The sequence below is a fragment of the Labrus bergylta genome, chromosome 22 (assembly GCF_963930695.1).
Source record: "Labrus bergylta chromosome 22, fLabBer1.1, whole genome shotgun sequence".
NCBI lineage: Eukaryota > Metazoa > Chordata > Actinopteri > Labriformes > Labridae > Labrus > Labrus bergylta.
Window position 1 is genome coordinate 6497224 of NC_089216.1, and position 19746 is coordinate 6516969.

The window sequence follows — 19746 nt, forward strand, 5'->3', positions numbered from 1 at the left end:
ACAAGACGAGATCCTGAGAAAATAACTTGAATGACTTGTTATCCACTGAAAACGGAATAAATAAAATGTATGGATAGCTTAGGGCTTCAGTACAATAGTGTCTTTGTATCAGTTTCAGGCCCTCCTGTCTCTGTCATTATCAGCATGTCCCCATCCCTCTCTCTCTCTCCTACACCTCCACACACACACACACAGGCATTCATGTGCATTGATTCAATAACACATTGCAGTCAGAATACATTACTGCGTCCCAAAAGCTAACACCCTCTGAGACGGTGGAGGAAAACAATAAAAAATGTATGCTGGAGAGTGAAAGGGGCCAGACCTCGTGGTAAAAAGAGCTAAATAAAGTAAATATATAATGTGAAACAGTGTGAAGGAACTAAAATGGTGTCGGCGTCAAGGGTGAGAATAATCTCATCCTCCTTTTAAAACGCTTTTAACAAAAGGCAGACGTGCAGGTGGATGGATGGCGTGGAGCGAGGGTGTGGCGCATGTGGTCGTTCATGCATGCATAGATACAGTTTCTGTGCGGAGGTGAGAAAACAAAAGGCGACCTGCCGCATTTAAAGATACTTTCAGGAGGAAAGCGCACAGATCACCGTCGGCTCTTATCTCACCAACACCTCTGGGCCCTGGGTGTGAGAGCTTTAATGTGCTGAAAAAAAGATGGCCACCTCTGCTCTTCTGGTGGATTGAGCTTCAAGAGGCCGACACCTCGAGAGAGAGAGAGAGAGAGACAGAGAGAGAGAAGCTGGCGTTCATATAACCTAAGTGTTTTTTTTTTTTTTTTTTTATGGCTCCGGCTATTTTTTCATCTATGATCTGTAGCATAAAAAACTGCACTTAGATCATCTCAGACCCAGGAATGAAAAAAAGAGCAATGCTGGATTTTAAACATGGTTGAATGAGTTTCCTTTCCCTTCACACGCAACAAGTCCAGACCATTAGAACCATTCGAACAGATCTGGGTTAAATGGTATCTAAAAAATGCTTTTCCTTGTTTTTCATCAGTCATAAATATTAACTCTGGTTTTAGCTTGCAACGTACACCCCTCCTCACTGGTTCTCTCAAGGAGACAGTTACTGAGAATTTTCTTCTGACATTTTTTGATCCAGATGTTTTTTTAAATCAAAACACAAGAGCGACTGACAATTTATTATGAGATATTTCAAAGGCAAAGAATTTATTCTGAACAGATCTCTACAGATACGTTTGGTTTCTTTGAAGTCAAGATGAAATAATCTGTGTAAAAAGTTTTTTTTTTTTTTTTTTTTGTAGGTGTAGTTCAATCATCAACCTCATCTTCAGTGTTTCTTGCCCTCAGTGTTGTTGGTTAAGGATCAATGCTGACGCTCTGATGCGAGAGTCTCTCTTCTCTCGGTTCTGTCTCAGCCTCCGGAGCACAGGGGCTCTGCCAATCTCGCCGGTCCAGGGAACGTCTCCTGCCGCTGGGACGCTCTGTGGACCAGGCAGGGGGTCTAAGAAAGGCATGAGCACATCCTCGAGTTAGGCAGAGAAACACAGAAATGAGAACTAAAGGCTGACCACAGGGATGTGATCAGTCTTATGACAACTACTGCAAAAGAAAATATACATTTCTCATTTACATCAAAGGTGGAGCCTCTCTAATTTAATAGATTAAAGAGTATTTGCCCAACTCTTATTGAATTCAAGTGTCTTATGTGTCATTAAAGGAATGCTGCATCAAAAACAATGAGACCTACAGATGAAACGTTTTAAAACGAGCTGAAACATTTTGGGCTCAAAACTAAAACCAATACAGAAGCGCCAAAACCGCAGTTCATTTAACGGCCACTAGAGGCTGGCTCTTAAAGTGAGTCAAATCCCATAGACCCACATTAAAAAAAAACCTGAAACTTTATAGCTGAATCCAAACGTTTAAAACATTTTTTTTTTTTTGAGTCCGTTTAAAGACAAATGTACATGCAGGGAGTTTGGTACGGCTTAAGTTTAAAGTAAACAGAAGCTTAAAAGGACACAGAAGGGACTGTGAAAAAACTAAAGCAATGATATTTATGTTGTAATAATGTGTACCCTGTGTTTTTGACTCCCGATTCTCTCCCATCGCCCTCCTCCTCCTCTGGAGAACCTGCAGGAGCTCAGCTTCCTCAACGTGTCGGCTTATCCCTCTTCTGGACGGCAGTCTGCAGAGGGGCTGACGTTTTATATTGTCCTGGGGTGGGAAAATATTTCACAGTTGCTTAACTTAACGGAATCTCGCCGACGCTGTCGTTTACCGCTGAAGCGTTTGGCCTTGATGGAACAATGTGATTTCTAGGTACAATACCAGCATTCCTTTCAGCTCCAGGATGGCCGATTTTCTTTTTTCACAACTCGGTTCCTTCAAGAAGATTTGAGATGATTGTTAGAAAGATTTTCTTAATGTCCAAACTGAAAATAAGAAAGAGGTGTGAAAAAATCTCACCTTCCACGAGCTGTCATCTTCCTGTAAGCATAGATGGTTAAAATCAGTTTTAAAGTTTGTTTTAAGTCTTTGTAATTCTATACGTCTATCTGCTCAAGATCTACAAATGCTTCTGCTGGTTCATTTATCTACCTGTTTTATCTTGATGGGCCTCAGGACGATGCCTTTCTTGATTCTCGCCATCATTTCATCCACTGCTTTCGTCTTCATGTCCAACAACGGTGCAGGTTCTCAGAAATGAATCAGATATTTAAAACCATTTCAAGCCTTTGCTGCAGAGAGCTTCATTTCTGTGTCACAGTGTCATTATTTCAAGTAAAAATGGGTAAATGCTACATTTAATTTAGAGGTAATTAAGAAGAAATGTTGCTGTGTTTGGTGAAACCAGAAAGAAAATGTTTTTGACCTTGCGGTTGAAACTCTTCAGTTCATTGAAAAATAGTTCGACTCACTGTTTTGATCAGCTTTACATGATCCGTCTTTTCTCCTGCTTCTCAGGAAGTCAAGAGGACTTGGAACAGAAAGAATTAAAGATGTTAAGCGATCACACTGTTGGTAATATAACGTAGTCTGGCCCCTGATACTCTATTGTGTACTGGTGAAATGGTAGAGGTCGCTCTGGCTTTAGTGTAACGTACTTGGTGACAGAAGTGGGAGGTGGAGGTGGAGGAGGAGGAGGAGGAGGGGGAGGGGGAGGTGGAGGAGGTGGGGGCGGTGGAGGAGGCGGAGGTGGAGCCGGGGTTGACTCTCCTTCTGGTTCTTCGGTTTTGTCTTTCTCATCCAGTGTCTCCTGTAACTTTTTCACTAAAATAGAAGAAGCACTGACTGGTTATCATTTTTTAAAAATCTTTATTAAATATAAAATAATTGTTGGAGACTTCTTCAACTTCAGGGAGAGAAAAAAAGTTCCTGTGACACAGCATCACCTGAGCTCTATGGCACATCACAACATTACGCCTAATTTAGAGTCGCTGAAGGACACTTATAGGAAACGTAAAGCTTCATGGTTGTATTGATGAAAAATTAGGAACTAATCAACCAAATGTATATGACAGCCAAATCAGCTATTACCTTCCTCCTGAAGCTCTGATATCGTGCTCTTCGCCTCAGTTAGCTGAGTTTCTACGGCCTTCCTCTCCTCCTCACTCCTCTCCAGCTGTTCTTTCAGCTCCTGCAGCTCAGGGACGACACCGCTCTCCTGAACGGCGCTCTGACACCGCGTGATCTGAAAGAATCAAGAGGACAAAATAAAGAACAGGTAGTCTAGCGGTTATGTTGGGCACCCAATGTACAGATGCTATAGTCCTTGCCGCAGTGGCTGTGGGTTCAAATCTGACCTCTCTGCCCCTTTGCTGCATGCCGTCCCACACTCTCTCCTCCCAGCATTTCCTGTCTATCTTCTGCTGTCCTATCTAATGGAGGCAATAATGCCCCCCCCCCAAAAAAAAAGACACAAAAAAAACCCACAATGTGCCTTTTCATCTGCACACACCTGGTCGTGGTAACAGCGCTGAATGTCAGTCAGGGCGGAGCTGATGGAGGAGATCTGTTCCAGCGCCTGCTGCAGCTGCAGGCCGGCGTCGGAGCTCTGCATCAGTAACACACTCTGTCTGTGGGAATCTTTCTGCTGCACCAACATCTGACAACACAAACCACAACAGCTTCACCTCTTGGTATCTTGAACACATCCATCTTAATCATCTGCTTCTCAGAAAAATGGGGAAAAAACAAAACACCAAAACACCAAGGACAATGAGGCTAAATTAGATGAAAAGAAAAAGTTCTATGCAGCTTGTTTATTCTCTCCCCAGGAGGTTGTCAGGATGAAATGTTGTCAGAGTCAAACAATAATGTTAAAAACTCCTCAGCAGAGAAGAGCAACAAAGGGAAAACGATGAATTAGCCGTGAGACAAAGGATCGTTTTTTCCTACAACAAGATAATTGGCTTAAAAGGAAAGAAAGTCTACAGCTTTGTCTTGAATCGTCTTCTCTCCTTTGACTCCCACAAAATGACAGGTTTCATTTGAAACAGAAGTGAGAGTGTTTTAAAGAAACATTTTGTTCTTTTGAAAGAGTTTGTGCGATATTGTACATTCAGGTGGCTTGTTTAATTAGCTCAGGAGCTAGCATTGGTCTTAAGAGAAAATTAATAATTTGTCAAATTATAAATAAATAAGCAAACTAAAAGGGATGCAACTGAAAATTTGACCACCAAAAAAGGCATTGCGTATTTAATTACATTTTTTAATGCTAGAAAGAAACAGATATTATCGAGTTAAACCCAAAAACAATTAGTATTTTCTGTAAAATCCATCGTGTGTAACCTGTGTGTATCTCTACTCATTAAAACCATTTATTCACAGAGAGAACAGAAAGGATGTGACCTCCGCCGCTGCCATGCATCTCTCTGACAAACTGTATGCACTTCTTTTCTGCCGAGTGATTCAACAGGAAGTGTGAGCAAAAAAATGGTTTTCATTTCCTTGTTTCTCCGGGTGAGAACCAACCAAAGCTGCGGGTTTTGGTGCGCTCTGTTTCGGAGAACACGTTTCGAGACTCATCGCTCTGAAATAACACGCTCTAATCTGCTTTCTCCATTATTAGGCACAGAACAATTTCCACACGGCAATTAGCGCAATTATTGTATACACACAAACACACAGGTCCAGACGCACACTGCAATACAAAGAGACAAAGACACACACACACACACACACACACACACACAAACACACACAAAAAGAAAAAAACGTCCAAATTGTTTCCTGTTTGAGGCCCGGCATCATTATACCAGCATGCACCACAGAGGAGGGGTGTGAATGGTTGGTGTTTTCAAAACACATGAAAACAGACAAATAGTAGTGCATACAAGAGGTATTCAGCGCAGGGGGGTCTTTTACCGTGAATTGAGAGTAAAAGGGGCTGAATTGTGTGAGCGGTCGGGGGTCCTTTTCACAGGTAAGGACCCCTGCGAGGCGGCCCATTGTGAGCCTGTCCGGTAAATGGAGGACGTCACGCACAAAGGCAACAATTGCTATATGCTCGGCACAACATAAAGGTGTCAGGCAAAGACAGGTTGTGTTTAAAGACCACTATTCTCCTTCGGCGGCAGTGATGACCGCTAATTATGGGCGAGGGAGGGGCTAAATGGGGAGAGACGGAGACAGAGAGGTGTTTTTTGAAAGAAAAGGCCTTCATTATGGGAGCAGCTGGGGCAAGGAAACCGTGCTGCGTGTGTTTGGGACTTTGTGTTTTTGTGGAGTGTGTGTGCCTTTGTTTCGTGTGTGTGTGTGTGTGTGTGTGTGTGTGTGTGTGTGTGTGTGAACGCCTCGCCTCACACAGACAGCCTGGATTTGACCAAAGTGTCATCAGTGTGAAAAACAGAGAATGGAGACCCCTTCTTCTCTGTCCCGCCACATCAGCAGCCCCTTGACAGCACTGTGTGTGTGTGTGTGTGTGTGTGTGTGTGTGTGTGTGTGTGTGTGTGTGTGTGTGTGTGTGTGTGTGTGTGTGTGTGTATGCGTGTGTTCGAGCCCTTCCTACCCGCCCGAGTCTCGGCCATACCCGCCGGAAGGTCAGCAGCGACACTCCCGCTTCCTTCCCGTAGCACGACCTGTCACCCTCAGTGTCTATAGGTGTGAATGTTTGACAAAATGTTTTAGGCAGAAAAGACACACGTATATACACACACAGAACACACACACACACACACACACACACACACACACCGGGCCACGCGCTCACACCTGGTGGGCGAAGACTTCAGCGTGCGCCCGCAGGCCCTGCTCCAGCTCCAGCTTCTGAGACATCTCTGTGAACTCCTCGCTGACAAGCTGGGAGACTGTGAACATACGGAGAACACCCAGAGAGAATGAACAAGGCAACATTTAGCAGCTTCGTGACGGCGTCCTGTTGAGAAGAAGAAACTTAGACTAACAAAAATATTTACATATGGTCGTTCAAGCTTCAGAGTTGCTACTTTTGTCTGTTTCAATCAAGCTTCATTAAATGAGAGCGTTGAGAACCTCAGCAGATAAAATGAAAACAGAATATAAAGCCTGTGGGTCATTATGGTTGTCGTAGTCAAATGGAAGTTGTTCAAGCAAGTCGTTGACCTAGTTCCACTGAGAGTCGTTAACACCCTCATCTGTTGGTCATTGGGGAGACATGATGGGAACGTTGTCTTAAAACGTTTGGGCGGAGAATTCAAAACTGTCCACTGAGTTTCAGGCGAGCTGTTTGATTTAGCTTCACATTAGCCCGTTCACGCACGCTTTTCATTGTCGAGGAAATGTCCTTAAACCTGTTTTAGTGATGTAAACACAGAAACCATCACCATCATGCAAGACTCCTTCTCCCCTCGTCCTCCACCCGCACGCGCCACCCAGCCGCCCCTCTTAACCTGAAGACAACGTTATATTTAGGTTTACGAGAGTGCATCCAAAGCTGATAATCTCCTGCTGTGAGGTGCATGTGTTGAGGCATTTTCACATATGCACTCGTGAAAATTACTAAAAAAATTTAATGTAGACTGCCCCATGAGCCCCTCCCACTCGCTTTTAGTTAATTTTCTGTCGCGTTCACACATCAGCTCATCCCTGACTTTATGTAGAAAATGTACCATGGACCTGGCAGTAAGACGTCTGGGTACAGTCAGTGTGAAAAACTCTGCTGTTGGTGTTCACACATGCAGCTCACCCCGAAAACATCAGGAGGTTTTTTTTTAAGGCATTATGTGCAAGTGTGAAAGCACCAATAAAAGGAAAGTTCCTGAAAATGTCAGGTCCTGAATGCCTTGAAATGATGTAGAAAAAATGTCAGGAGTGTGACATGGGCAAGAGATTGCCTCCTTCCTTCCTCCTTCAAACCAGCAGTTTTCTGTGGCCCGGGTGTAAAGCTCATCGTCTCTAAAGGAGTGTCCTTTGTCCTTATATGAAGGTACAAAGATGAGCCCTGACATGAGGAGCTGGCTCTTCTATGCTGGGCCATGCATTTGTGTACAAGTGTGGACATTCCTCATTGCATCGGGCTGAATAAACTCCTGTTTTAGACCTTTTATGAAAAATTTATCAGTAGAAATGTGAAAATGAAACCGACCGCTCTTGATTTTATTCATGGTCTTGCTCTGTTTGTTTATCCTCCTCAGTACGGCCTCTTTCTCGTCCACCTCCAGAGCGATCTGAGACAGAGTGTTAGAGGACAAAGTGAACGTACGAACGCGCACAAACACACCGTAAATAAACAAAGTCGTACCTGCTCTCGGAGGTGGAGCTGCTCTTTGGTCAGATCTGCTACTTGTTGCTCCAGCTGCAGCTTCTCTGACAGGAGACCGTCGACTGACACCTGCAGCTCTGACACACACAGGTACACATGTAAACACACGCGGAAAACATTTCCATCACATGGAAAACTAATGTGATATCTTTGTGACATCACAAAGGGCAGTAGCCCCTCCCCCTGGTGGGTGACGCTCCCACAGCTAGGTGTTTGTTCTGCCCTCTGAGTCTGCCTTCTCACCGTAAAAACAACAGGAGCAAGAAAGCCCAAACCACCCGAGCCCTTCCAGAGAGGGGGCGTGGTCAGACACAGCTCATTTACATATTTAAAGGTACAGACACAGAAACAGCCTGTTCTGAGCAGGGCTGAAATAGAGGGGTTTATAGACATGATCAAATACAGGATCAGAGTGGATTAAGAACAAGAAACTTCACAGACATGTTTTGGGGAGCTCTGAGACTTGTTGTTTAAATTTGCTGAAAAGGAGAATAATATGTGACCTTTAATGCTACAATGGTCTAAACTGTAAGGTTGAAATAAAGGTGCAGGGATTGCTTAAATTTAAAAAACACGCATCATAACAATGTGAATGGACTGGTGTTATCTTTCATGTTTGTAAAATATACTTTTCTTCAATTCAGTCTTGTAAAAAAAAAAAAAAGAGAGAATCAGAATAGTTTTTAATTCTGAATGAGAATAAACCACATCAGTACTTTTGTCTAACCTGCGATCTTTGCCTGACTCTGCAGCAGCAACGTCTCCTCGCTCCCAACATTAACCTCATCACTGTTGAGCTCTGCGTCGACCTCCTGGTCAAAGGTCACAGCAGCCATGTTTTCAGGTAGCTCTGCGATGAGCGGCATCATCATCTGGCTCTTCCTCTTCAGGACTTTGTTCTCTTTGGTCATCTAGACGACAGAGGAGATGACGATGACACTTTGTCATTTTTTATCTTTTACCATGACAACAACACACAAAGGTTAAATCAGGTGAGCGTATGTCATCAGTGTAATTGAGGTTGATTCTTTCAGCAGTCTATTGTCAATTGAGGGAAAGAAAGTCAATAAAAAGAAAAGGAAGGAATACACGTAAAGATAATTATGGCTAGGAAAAGAAAAAAATAGTTTGGTGAAAACAGAGAGAAGGAAAGATAAGATAGTGAAAAGAAAAAGAAAGTCTTTGGTTTGTAAAAGAAGTACAGATGTGGGGAAAGCTAAAGGAAAGAAAATATCAAAGAGTAAGAAATGACAGAGAAGAGGAAGATTAAACAAAGTTAAGGGAATATGGGAAGAGAAGAACATGTGGAAAAGTGGTCCAGAAGTGATGTAAGGTGTTAAGGTGCTGTTGCAGAATCGCAATCTGTAAGCTGCTAAAGAAAAGAATAAATGTAAACATGAGGAAGCTCTCAGGCAAAGAGAAGAGAAGGGGGGAAAAGGGAACTGATAGAAATTATGGAATCGTACAAGATCAGACATATCAAAGTGAATGACAGGAAAAGACATAGGAAGTGACATGATATGAAGAAAACAGCAAAGCAAAAGAAAAGAGAAGACACTATCAGGAGGGGGAAGCAAAAGAGGAAAGGAAAGAACAGAGGCCACAACAGAAAAGTAGAAAAACTGAAACAGGAAATGAACATTTTTAGTAGAGAAAAGGACATTTAAGAAGAGAGGAGAGAGACTTTAAAGGGAAAATATATAACCCCAGAAAGCAAAGGATATGGGAAGAAGAAGCTGAGAAATAGAAATAGGAGGACATGGAAAAATAAAGCTCGTTGGGGGAGGAGAATCATAAAAAAAAAGGAGAGGGAAAGAAAGGTTAGGAAAGAGAAGGGAATGATTTTAAGAACATGAAGAAAGGAAAAGAGGAAATGAAAAAGAAAATACAAAGAAAATTTAGACAAGGAAAGGTAAGGATGTAGAAGAAGAGAACAGAAAAGACATTAAAAAAACCAACACTACAGTGTAATGACATACTTTGACAGCCAGAGCCTCTGCGCTCTCCCTGCAGGAGCGCTCGATGTGAAACTGGATCTCCAGAACATTCATCTCTTTCAAGAGCTGACTGGACACTGGAATTTAAAAATACACATTTAATTGTCGTCCCATAGAAACAATAAGAAAATAGATATTTAACTAACATTAACTCTAATGATGCCGTGGCAAATTTGTTTGGCAACATGTGTTATATCCTCTCTTTGTTTATTTATTATTGTCCATTCATCGCCCCCTTCCCTCATGCTGTGATCCTGAATCAGGACTAACATGTAAAGAAAAGGAAAACATGATTCTCACCTTCTTCCAACTCAGACAGTCTCTGATTGGCTTCATCCCTCTGCATCTCCAAAATCTCACACTAACAAAATCAAACATGGAAAAAAGAGAAGATCAACTTAACAGAAGAAGGAAATCAATCATGTCACCAAAGATAAATGACAGATTTTATTCACATTTCATTCTGAGGCCCCTAAATTGTATTTTTTCCTTCTGGATGTAATCAGGGTCGTGAACGCAACTCTGCAATTTCATTACTTTTTCTTTGCTTTAATTTAAAAAAAACCCTGCCTAAATATTCAAAATCTTTCAACCACAGCCTGTGCAAATTACATGACGATGTCTCCATCACATGGGACACTTTGATTGACATCTGGCTGAGCAGGATAATCAGTGTTTCTTAAAAAGTGGGTTAGAAAATGGTATAAATTAAGGAGTATTTTAGTGCCTGTCGGTAATGCCGATACCTCAATGTCTCCCTCATCTTCAGAGGATAAACCGCTCTCTTCATCAGACTCTGTGGGGGGAAAGAAAATCAGTTTATGCGCACACAACAGGAGGACAAGGGCTAGAAAAACAGAGCACTTGCAAAAGAAACTTTCACGAGTTTTTATGATGGGGTAAAACAAGAAGTGAAATAAAAGACGGATCTGAGAAAACCAGTTTCACTTTCTATGGCCTCAGAGCGGCTGAAACAAACTGAAGGCTTTTGGCACTTAAAGCACCTTTCTTGCAAATAGAGTGAGATAAATACATCGACAGTGTCACGCGTTTTTGTCCTCACATTTCTGTTTTTAATGGAGGTTAATAGAAGACACATGAAAATGTAATTCCTGAGCTTTTTAATAGTGCTGTTCGGAGGATTTTGTTACCTAATAGGAAAGCCTGGCAAGACGTTTCATTCTGTTTTCACTCTTAGTGCTAAGCTAGGCTAATTATGAAATGACCGCTACTTTAAAGGGGCGCTGCAAACAATGTCAAATTGTTTTGCCCACCTTAGCAGTTTAACGTCTACATGCCTGAACTGAATGTGGCATTGCTCGGGTTAAATGGTCATAGTGCCAGTTTACCTGTGAGAGGCCATCTGTCCACTGTGCTGGAATATCTTACGGTCATTTTCATGTTCTTTGCACCAAAATCACTCATATTGAACAAGGTAGGTTTAGAACTGGATAAAAAAAATACTATGTTGCACATGTTACCAGTAAGGAAAAAAGAACTTCTTTGAATATTTGAAAGTCTTGCTGAATTACAAACACCATCATGTGACTTGAATAAGTAGTTTAAATCAGTTTGATCAACTCTCACCTGCAGCTGCGTTATCCTCAGCCTGCACCGACATCCTGCCGTCCGTACACTGTTCAAACATTTCCCTCCTGGTGAAATGCACAATCATCAAGAACAAACGGAAAACCTTTCTTTCGGCATGTGAAGGAAGAAGTGGACATTTCTGCTTTATCCCTCCCCCAGCTTCTAAATGAGGAACTCTTCCAAACGAAAAGAATCTACATCCTTCATCTGATAAAGATTTTTGGGTACAGGCTTGAGTTAGCTGGGAGGGATTGGTTTTCTTGTATTTTAATGACTTAAAAGATGTCCTTTTTTTTTTTAGTGAAATATAGAAAATGTTACAAGTAAGTAAGAGGACGTGGGGTTTGAACTTTTACCCCCTTTCCTGACAGTGAGAAGAGGAATATGTTATGTCTCTGAGGGACGACTCTGTCTCTCTACTGCAAGATAAATGTCACTCAAGCAGACAGGGCAAAGGCAAAGCTGCTTTTACTCCTCTATTAGCATCTGTGCTCAGAGTTCACAACCTTTGAAACATCAGACCAGCCACAGGACTCAGGAGCCCAACTGGAGGTGATAATTCAGGAGATGATGAAGAAGAGGAGTGGCAGCGGTGATGCTGATGACTCACATTCCTCTCGTATGAATAATTCAAATATTGTCTTTTATTTATTCACCTGCCCTCCGGGAGTTTAGTTCTAGAAGGACACTGAGAGTTTGGTCAGGGATAAGTGCTACATATATTTAACTCTTAGCGGCTGAGTTAACTGGCTTTAGCTTCTCAGGACCAACAGGAGGCCAGGTGGACAAGAGTATCTTAAAGGATAAGGCTTTTGTTGTCCTTTAATTTTCTTACTGGACTTAATTCTGACTTGTCTATGCAACTGTTTCAAGCTCATTGGTTCTTAACTCAGAAATGGCTCATTGCAATATAAAAATAGGAAGCTGAGAATCAGTAACGGTTGCTGTTTAAAGTGTTAAATAGTCAGTAGATGTCATTTTAAATCTCCTTCATCACACACATTGAGTCTGTAGAGCGGGATGATAGACAGCTGCATTGAGTGACGTTCTTGTGGTTTAATGAGTCTTTTCTCTCTCGGTGTGTTGCTCTCTTTGAGGCACCACCTGAGCTCCGCAGCCTCCTCCACCCGTCACCCTGACCTTTGCTAATGATTCTTCGCCGTCTTAATAAAGGTGAAATTGTCACTTAACATTAGCTGTTGTCTGGTGTTTCTCAGAGCCGTCCTCATTAATACAGTCTCTGAATTCTGGTTAAACGGAGACCGATAAGGAAGCCAGCGGGATTTATTTTTGAATAAACACAAAGACTGTAAACATGACTGGTGGAGGTCTGTGGCCTTTATCAAACACTGTTTTCATTCACTCACTTAGTCTGCCTGAACATTTTAGAAATAAAAGGTTAGGTAAGAAAAAAAAAGGCAATTTGTAACTCTGTTACTCTTTGTCTTGAGGGTTTTAATTTTTAATCTAATAAACACAAGCTGTTAATTGTACCATCATGATATTCTTTTATAATACAGTTAAAAAATAATCCTTAATCAGAAAGCCTCTTCCCATTTTAATTCCATCAATACAGATGTCCCACCCTGGTCCAATAGAAAATATTCAAAATATGCTCCTTTCAAAGTTTGTCGATGCCTGAACCGAACAAATCGTCGTCACCGTCATCGACATGTTGGTTCAGTTACGCTGTACAATTGCTGAGCTAAAGTGAGGAGATCGTCGCTATTAGCAAGTATAACAGAAAGATTATCAAATGAAAAGTTTTGAACAATTAAAATATTTAAGACAAAATATAATCTGATGAATAAGGAACAAGACTACTATCAGTGTGGATCTCTTAACAACCTGCCTACAGTCCTGCTCAGATTCAAATCTTCTTATGACCACATTTATAATTAGGCCTGGAGTATTTTTATTCTTTATTTGAAAATAAAGTTTTCTGAACTACTTGAGATGAAATATTCCACTATTTGTTAAACATGTTGATGTGTATTGAAGATCCAGATATCTGTGCTGTTCTCAGCAGTGTAAACAAGACATAGGAAGACTGGAAGAAGTTGCTCACTTATGACTGTTGTTTAATCATTTAGCATCGTTAGGCGCGGTGCTACTCAAAACAGTTCTGTCAGAAGTGGGATTCGAACCCACGCCTCCAGGGGAGACTGCGACCTGAACGCAGCGCCTTAGACCGCTCGGCCATCCTGACATAAAACACTCTGCATTAAAAACAAATAATCTAATTGAATTATGAAACGATAATTAATCATATATAAACTTTTCTTTTTCAGTGAGGTCATTTCCTATTTTATTTGGAGTTGTATCGATCTGTTGGAGGTCCACATCACTATTATTAACACTTTACTGTAAAACCTATTTAAACATTCAAAAGTAGTGTTCAAGGGTTTAAAACCAATTCATATTGTTACACTATTAAAAGATACAAGTGTGTATAATGTACTTGTAAAGAACTACAATTCCTCCAGTGCACACATTGGTTTATAGGCTGGTTTACACACAACATAACTTGATAATAAAGAAAATATGTATAATATAATATTAATGATACTTAAATTTTCCGAAGCCAAATGTTGTTCATTTATAAACATATTTAAAAAAAATCATTTTTGTGTGTTTTAATAACTTTACTTCATGTTTGAAGGCTGCTTATGTATAATCAATATGGGTAGTTGAAGTAAACCAAACTATTGCTTTGTTTGCCAGATGTATCGAGTTTATTATCTGATTTATGTAATGTACTTATTGACATTTTAATAAAGAAATAAAGAATAAATCAAAAGGTGTCAGATTGTTGAATTCATAGATTAGAGCTGAGGCTATTTGTTTTCAGGGTTAGGGGTTTAGGGTCGACCTGCCTACATGTGCTTCAGCATGTGGTTGGAAATAAATCTATTTTCAGCTTCAACAATTGCATCTACGTTATTATTACTTCCTTCAAAAATAAAAGTCTCAGATAATGAAAATAAAGTTTGAGTGAAGATTAAAGGTTACATGCAAGGAGGTTGACTTGAGGACAGACAACAGCACATAAATTAAAGAACGTATCTCAGACAGGACTTTGTTAAACATAAGTTAAGTGTTATGTTTACAGTAACAGTCTGAGGAGTAAAGAAGAGCACTCACGAAAAATGTTGTTGTCAGAAGTGGGATTCGAACCCACGCCTCCAGGGGAGACTGCGACCTGAACGCAGCGCCTTAGACCGCTCGGCCATCCTGACATATAGCAAAGCGGAAACAGAAGTATAAATAAAAAGCATTTCCTGCAGTTTAATTAGTATAATATCACATTTTCTCATTTAAAAATGCAGGTTCAGTGTGAGAGAACAACTGTAAGATGATTTAATTTGACGAAATGAAAAAAGCATTAATATAATTCTATAATTAATATAATAATCTGCTTTTTTTTTTTTCTTCACCGGACTTTTTGTTGCCTCTATTGGTAATGAAATCAGAAGAAACGCTGGTTTCTAATCTGGTAAAGACAGAAGAGAGGTCAAAGGGTCAGACTTGAGACCTTTATATGAGAACAACATGTTGTAATATAATGTTTAAAAAGCTTGAATAGCTTATTTTAAATAATCTAACATCCACATTTTTGGTCAGCTTGTTGCATTGATGCTGATTAAGGATTCCCGGCAGTTTATAATGAAATAATAATCTTGACACAACTTATTAATATTGGACTGATCAGTCTATTATAGTATACTTGGCTGTTACTGCTAATAGTACGACACATACTTTCAACATTATCACTGATGCTGTAGCTATGAATACATTATATTTAACACAGTCTGCAGATGGCTGTTCAACATGAGTCTGGTTCTGCTCGAGGTTTCTGCCTCTGAAAAGAAGTTTGTCCTTGCCACTGTAACTTTGCTAAATGTTGCTGAGTGGTGCACTCATGGTGGGTTAATGCTGAACCTCTGGACCTGCTCTTTTTGTAGTGTCTTGAAATAAGATTTGTTGTGATTTGGCGCTATACAAACAAATATTGATTGCTTGACACGTTTTGGTATTTTGGTATTGATTTGACAATCAGCTGAATAAAACTGAAGAGGTTCATAAAGAACATGTTTGAATAAGTGTTGGTTTTTAGTTGTTTTTTTATTTAACTTTAAGGCTTCAAAAATAGACGGAAACGATCACACAGCAAAACTAGAAAGGGTTTTAAAGAAGAATTTCTAGGTCAACTATTACTTTAAAGTGAATGCAATACTCTCGTTTTTTTTGTTTGCTCCTTGTGACACCTGTCAGAGTTCAACTTTAAACACACACTATAAAACCATCAAATCCTTTTTTTTTTTAATTTGTTTCCTGTGTGTACTTTGTAGAGAATAAAACCCAAAGGCGTTTTCAAATCTATACATTTATTAAAAACAATATGAAAAGACACAATCATAGAATTCAGGGAGAAAAACAACAGTAAACAAAACAGATATATATAGATAAAAAAACAGTACAAAACAATGCGCAGTTAATGACCCTTATGATTGGCTCTGACTCCACATGCCTGTCATCAAAAAGATGTAACTCCCGGTAACCCTTCCTTCATTTACATCCACACGTTTAAAAATAAAACCGAGGTTTAATGAAGAAGGAAGGTTTCCACTACAGCACCTGGATGTTTACTCATCAGAGCAGAATTGGCCTGACTGTTGACCGTGTGGGGTTTGTGACACAGAGGGGACATTTGTGTGATTATTTTCTGTATGTTTTGTGTGTAAAACAAGAGAATAGGTCAAAAAGAGAGATTACGAGGCAGAGATCGACACAAACACACACTCACCTGCTCAGGCTCGGGCCTCCTCGCCACTAATGACTGTGTGATTGGATTATCTGGGCTTTTCGCGGCACCACAGCTGCAGCCGACAGAGAAGCTAACCTGCAAAAAGGTTAACAAGAGGGCAGCGGGGTCGTGACCTTTTGCACAAGATGAGACCTCGGGCAGGAGTGCAGGAGCGGAGGGAAGAAGGTATTTTTACAAGAAGGAGGAAAAGAGGAGGGTTTTTTTTTTGTTGGTAGCAGATGGATGAGACAGGATCCATGTTTCTGGGAATTCAGAGGGAGGAAGCAGCAAGAGAGGAAGAGGGGAAGAGGGGAGGGAGGGAGACGGGATGCAGTGTGACAGAAGAGCCTTGCAGACACTGTTGGCCTCCCTGTGACTCCACTGTATCCTCAAATTACCGCCAAAAAAAAAACATGGCTGTTACACTGCCAGATTTATCCACTTTTCTCATCACCTCTGACCTTCCTTAAAGCATATCCAAGACTCTTTTTTTCATCCAAATTCACATGTTGCGCTCTATTTTAAAAAAAAAGCAGATGAATATATTTTTTATGACCTTAAAATATCTTTTAACCATCTTATATCATAATACACATGCTGTCCAAGCCCTTAAGCTTTATCCAAGAAAAATACATTTTGTGTGATTATGTGCCTGAAAAGAAGACAAACTGTTGTAAAACCCAAATATTCTGACACCTGCTACTGTCAAAATGTTCAAGTCTTGTTTCTTTCCAAACACATTTTAAATGTTTTTTTTTATGACTTCAAAATGTCATTTAACCAGCTTTTATCATAGATGGTGTCCTGCAATTCACATTTTGTTCAAATTGATCCTTTTCTTGTGTTTTGTTGCTTAAAAAGATATTTTAAAGACTGCAAATCTCCGTGAACGATCTCATAAAAGCATATCTCAACTTTTACGTTTGTCCTAATCCGCACTATGTTTGTATTTTTACTCAAAAAGGAGATCAATTTTATTTTTGTCCAAAATAAAATAAACTTTTTTTTGCTTTCTTGCTTCAGAAAAAAAGTAACATCATTTTTTTAGACCCCAAATATAGGATAGGATAATACTTTATTGATCCCCAGAGGGGAAATTCGGGCGCTGCAGCAGCACAGACAAGTAAGCTCAAAATAAATAAATAATATATAAATAAATAAAATAAAATAAATATTCCTGTAAATGTATTGTTTCATATAAAGCGTCCCTCTTTTTGACCCTTGGGGACTTTCTTCATGGGATATGAAATATATGAGGAGCGTTAATATCACCTCAGCACACTGTCACAGATCTAAAATGCTCTAAAAGTTACTGTATTTGATGACTGCACATAAATAAGTGAGGCTGCAGGTGTAAGTGGGATCCGGCTGTGTCACAGAACAGCAGCGAGCAGTGAGTCAGGTCCCTGAGGGAGGAGGATCTCTATGTGAGTTTGCAGCAGAGGACGATGACTGAGTGTGTTAGTGGGAGTAAGTCACGATGTGTTTGGCTGTGATTAGTTCTTGAGCACATTAACACAAACATTCACACACTGAGACCATAGACTGCAGAGAGACATACAACAGAGGGGACATGTTCACAGACGGGGCTTCTATTGCTGCTGAGGGATGATCCAACAAAGTCTGCAGACTTCACAGGTTCAACATGAAGAGTTTGCATGAAGAATTCAAACTATGTCAGAACTCTTTTCTTTTGAAATATAAATCTGGTTTTCAATAAAAAAACAATAAAGCCTGTAATCACGGATAATCACCTTGTTCTGTGATATTTAAGAAGACAATGGTCCTCTTAACTTTTTGTCTATGATAAGTGATCATGTTTGAAATTAGACGTTTCGCACTAAAAGCTCATCCAGGTTATTATTCTTATAGTCTTAGATCAAATATTGCCTCATATATGTTTTACTTTTTTAAATATTCATATTGGAGCGCTGCTACTTGCATATAAACTTCAGCGTGCCATGTTTAGGTAATCTTATTCGCTATCAAGACTTTTCCCCCCATCCTCATTTTTAAAGATTGTTGAATTTAGTACTTCATCCCTTTTTCCAATTTATGAATAGTTATTGTTTTTTTCTCATATTTGCACACCCTTACCTGAGTAAAGTTACCAAGTCGAAACATTTCCCCCTCTATTATAAACAGAAACACCGTTTGTGTCTTTGTTAGTGTTAAGACTTCACCTAAAACAATACGATTCAGATGTTTCTTTGAATTTTTTTAAAGAAAAATTGTTACGTAGGGGATTAAAGTTTCCAATCAAGTTGAATTAAATAAAGGTAAAATTAATATAAATATCACGCTAAAGATATGAATACAAGAACAAAACGTTTGATAGAAGTATTCTTGTTACACTTTACACCGTTCAACGTTATTAATGTCACATGTGGTGTAAATATTATAGGCCTACTTATCTACTGCTGAAAAATATGAGACTCCCCATGGCTACTGGGACATCCTCGATCAGGAGTTTGAGGCCTCTGTGTGTGTGTGTGTGTGTGTGTGTGTGTGTGTGTGTGTGTGTGTGTGTGTGTGTGTGTGTGTGTGTGTGTGTGTGTGTGTGTGTGTGTTTTCTCACCCTGAGTTTTGTACTGTAGGTGTCACTCTAACTCTGTGTTCTGCCACCTGTTGCTCTGCTGAGTTTCTTCAACCGGCTCTTCATTGTGAAGGCCCACTGAGCAGGAAATCTTCACCCTGCATCACATGACAGTTATTTGATAAACATGACGTTTTTAATTTAATATGAAGTAAAGAAAACTTTGAAATTTCCTTTAAAGTTGAGATTGTTTGTTGACAAAAAAAAAAAAAAAAGTGCATCCACACAGTTTCTCCCACAACAATGTGTAAATGGATTATCACGGGAGCGGTTATTCTTACTGATTTATCAAGAAGTTGTTGTTTTTTTTAACAAACAAAAACCTCTTATTTAACACACAACAAACAACTCTTTAAGTCGATCAGGACGAACAAACACCAGATAGAAACAGCCTCCCAGACACTCCGTCAGTGTCCTCCGTGGCTTGCCCTGTAACGGCCGCTACATTACACCGTCTTTCAGTGATGATGTCAGCGGGGGGAAGCCGTCTGCTGAGCCGGGCACAACGTGGCACCAGACGGCCTCTCATGCTCCGTCTGCGGCCCAAAACAGAAGAGGAAGCGGGGTGTCTGTCTGGACATGGAGGGCACACAGTGGCACTGTCTGCAGCTCAACACATAGATAGTCTGCGTTCACACACACACACACACACACACACACACACACACACAGTCAGCAGACAGGCACAGCAGCTGACACACTGCACACTAATAGCCTTCTGATAGAGGTGTCTGTCTGTCTGTCTGTCTGGATTGGATTTATCTTTAAAGGCTGAACAGGATAGGCTACATAAACATAAATATTTAATTACCTTCTCCTTTTTGCAGAACTTAATTCTCTGTACCCTTCGTCCTGATTTGTGTACTTCTCTTCACTCACTTTTTTTTTTTTTTTAATTTTTTTGTTGCTAATTTGTTCTTATCATGTGTTGATCATCTTTAGACATCATAAACCTGATTATCTAAAAACACAACACCTCCTATTTCCTCTGTTATCGACTTCTTAAAGCAACAATTTGTCAATCCTAGTTA

General features: G+C 40.2%; 1 protein-coding gene and 2 non-coding genes across 3 annotated transcripts; all 3 read right to left on the reverse strand.

The window, feature by feature from the left end:
* Positions 1–1144: 1144 nt before the first annotated feature.
* On the reverse strand, positions 1145–11452 carry shtn2 (shootin 2). The gene is made up of 17 exons (XM_020640311.3): positions 11310–11452; positions 10469–10518; positions 10023–10083; positions 9705–9799; positions 8453–8636; positions 7705–7802; positions 7549–7630; positions 6198–6292; positions 3943–4089; positions 3522–3675; positions 3089–3254; positions 2903–2961; positions 2583–2680; positions 2451–2471; positions 2313–2366; positions 2060–2198; positions 1145–1482 (listed from the first exon to the last, which is right to left on the reverse strand). The coding sequence occupies exons 1-17, from the start codon at positions 11395–11397 to the stop codon at positions 1325–1327; spliced, it is 1749 nt and encodes a 582-aa protein (XP_020495967.2). The 5' UTR covers positions 11398–11452; the 3' UTR covers positions 1145–1324.
* Positions 11453–13438: 1986 nt separating this feature from the next.
* Positions 13439–13521, reverse strand: trnal-cag (transfer RNA leucine (anticodon CAG)). The gene has a single exon. It is a non-coding gene; the product is annotated as a tRNA-Leu (tRNA).
* Positions 13522–14468: 947 nt separating this feature from the next.
* trnal-cag (transfer RNA leucine (anticodon CAG)) lies at positions 14469–14551 on the reverse strand. The gene has a single exon. It is a non-coding gene; the product is annotated as a tRNA-Leu (tRNA).
* Positions 14552–19746: the final 5195 nt, after the last annotated feature.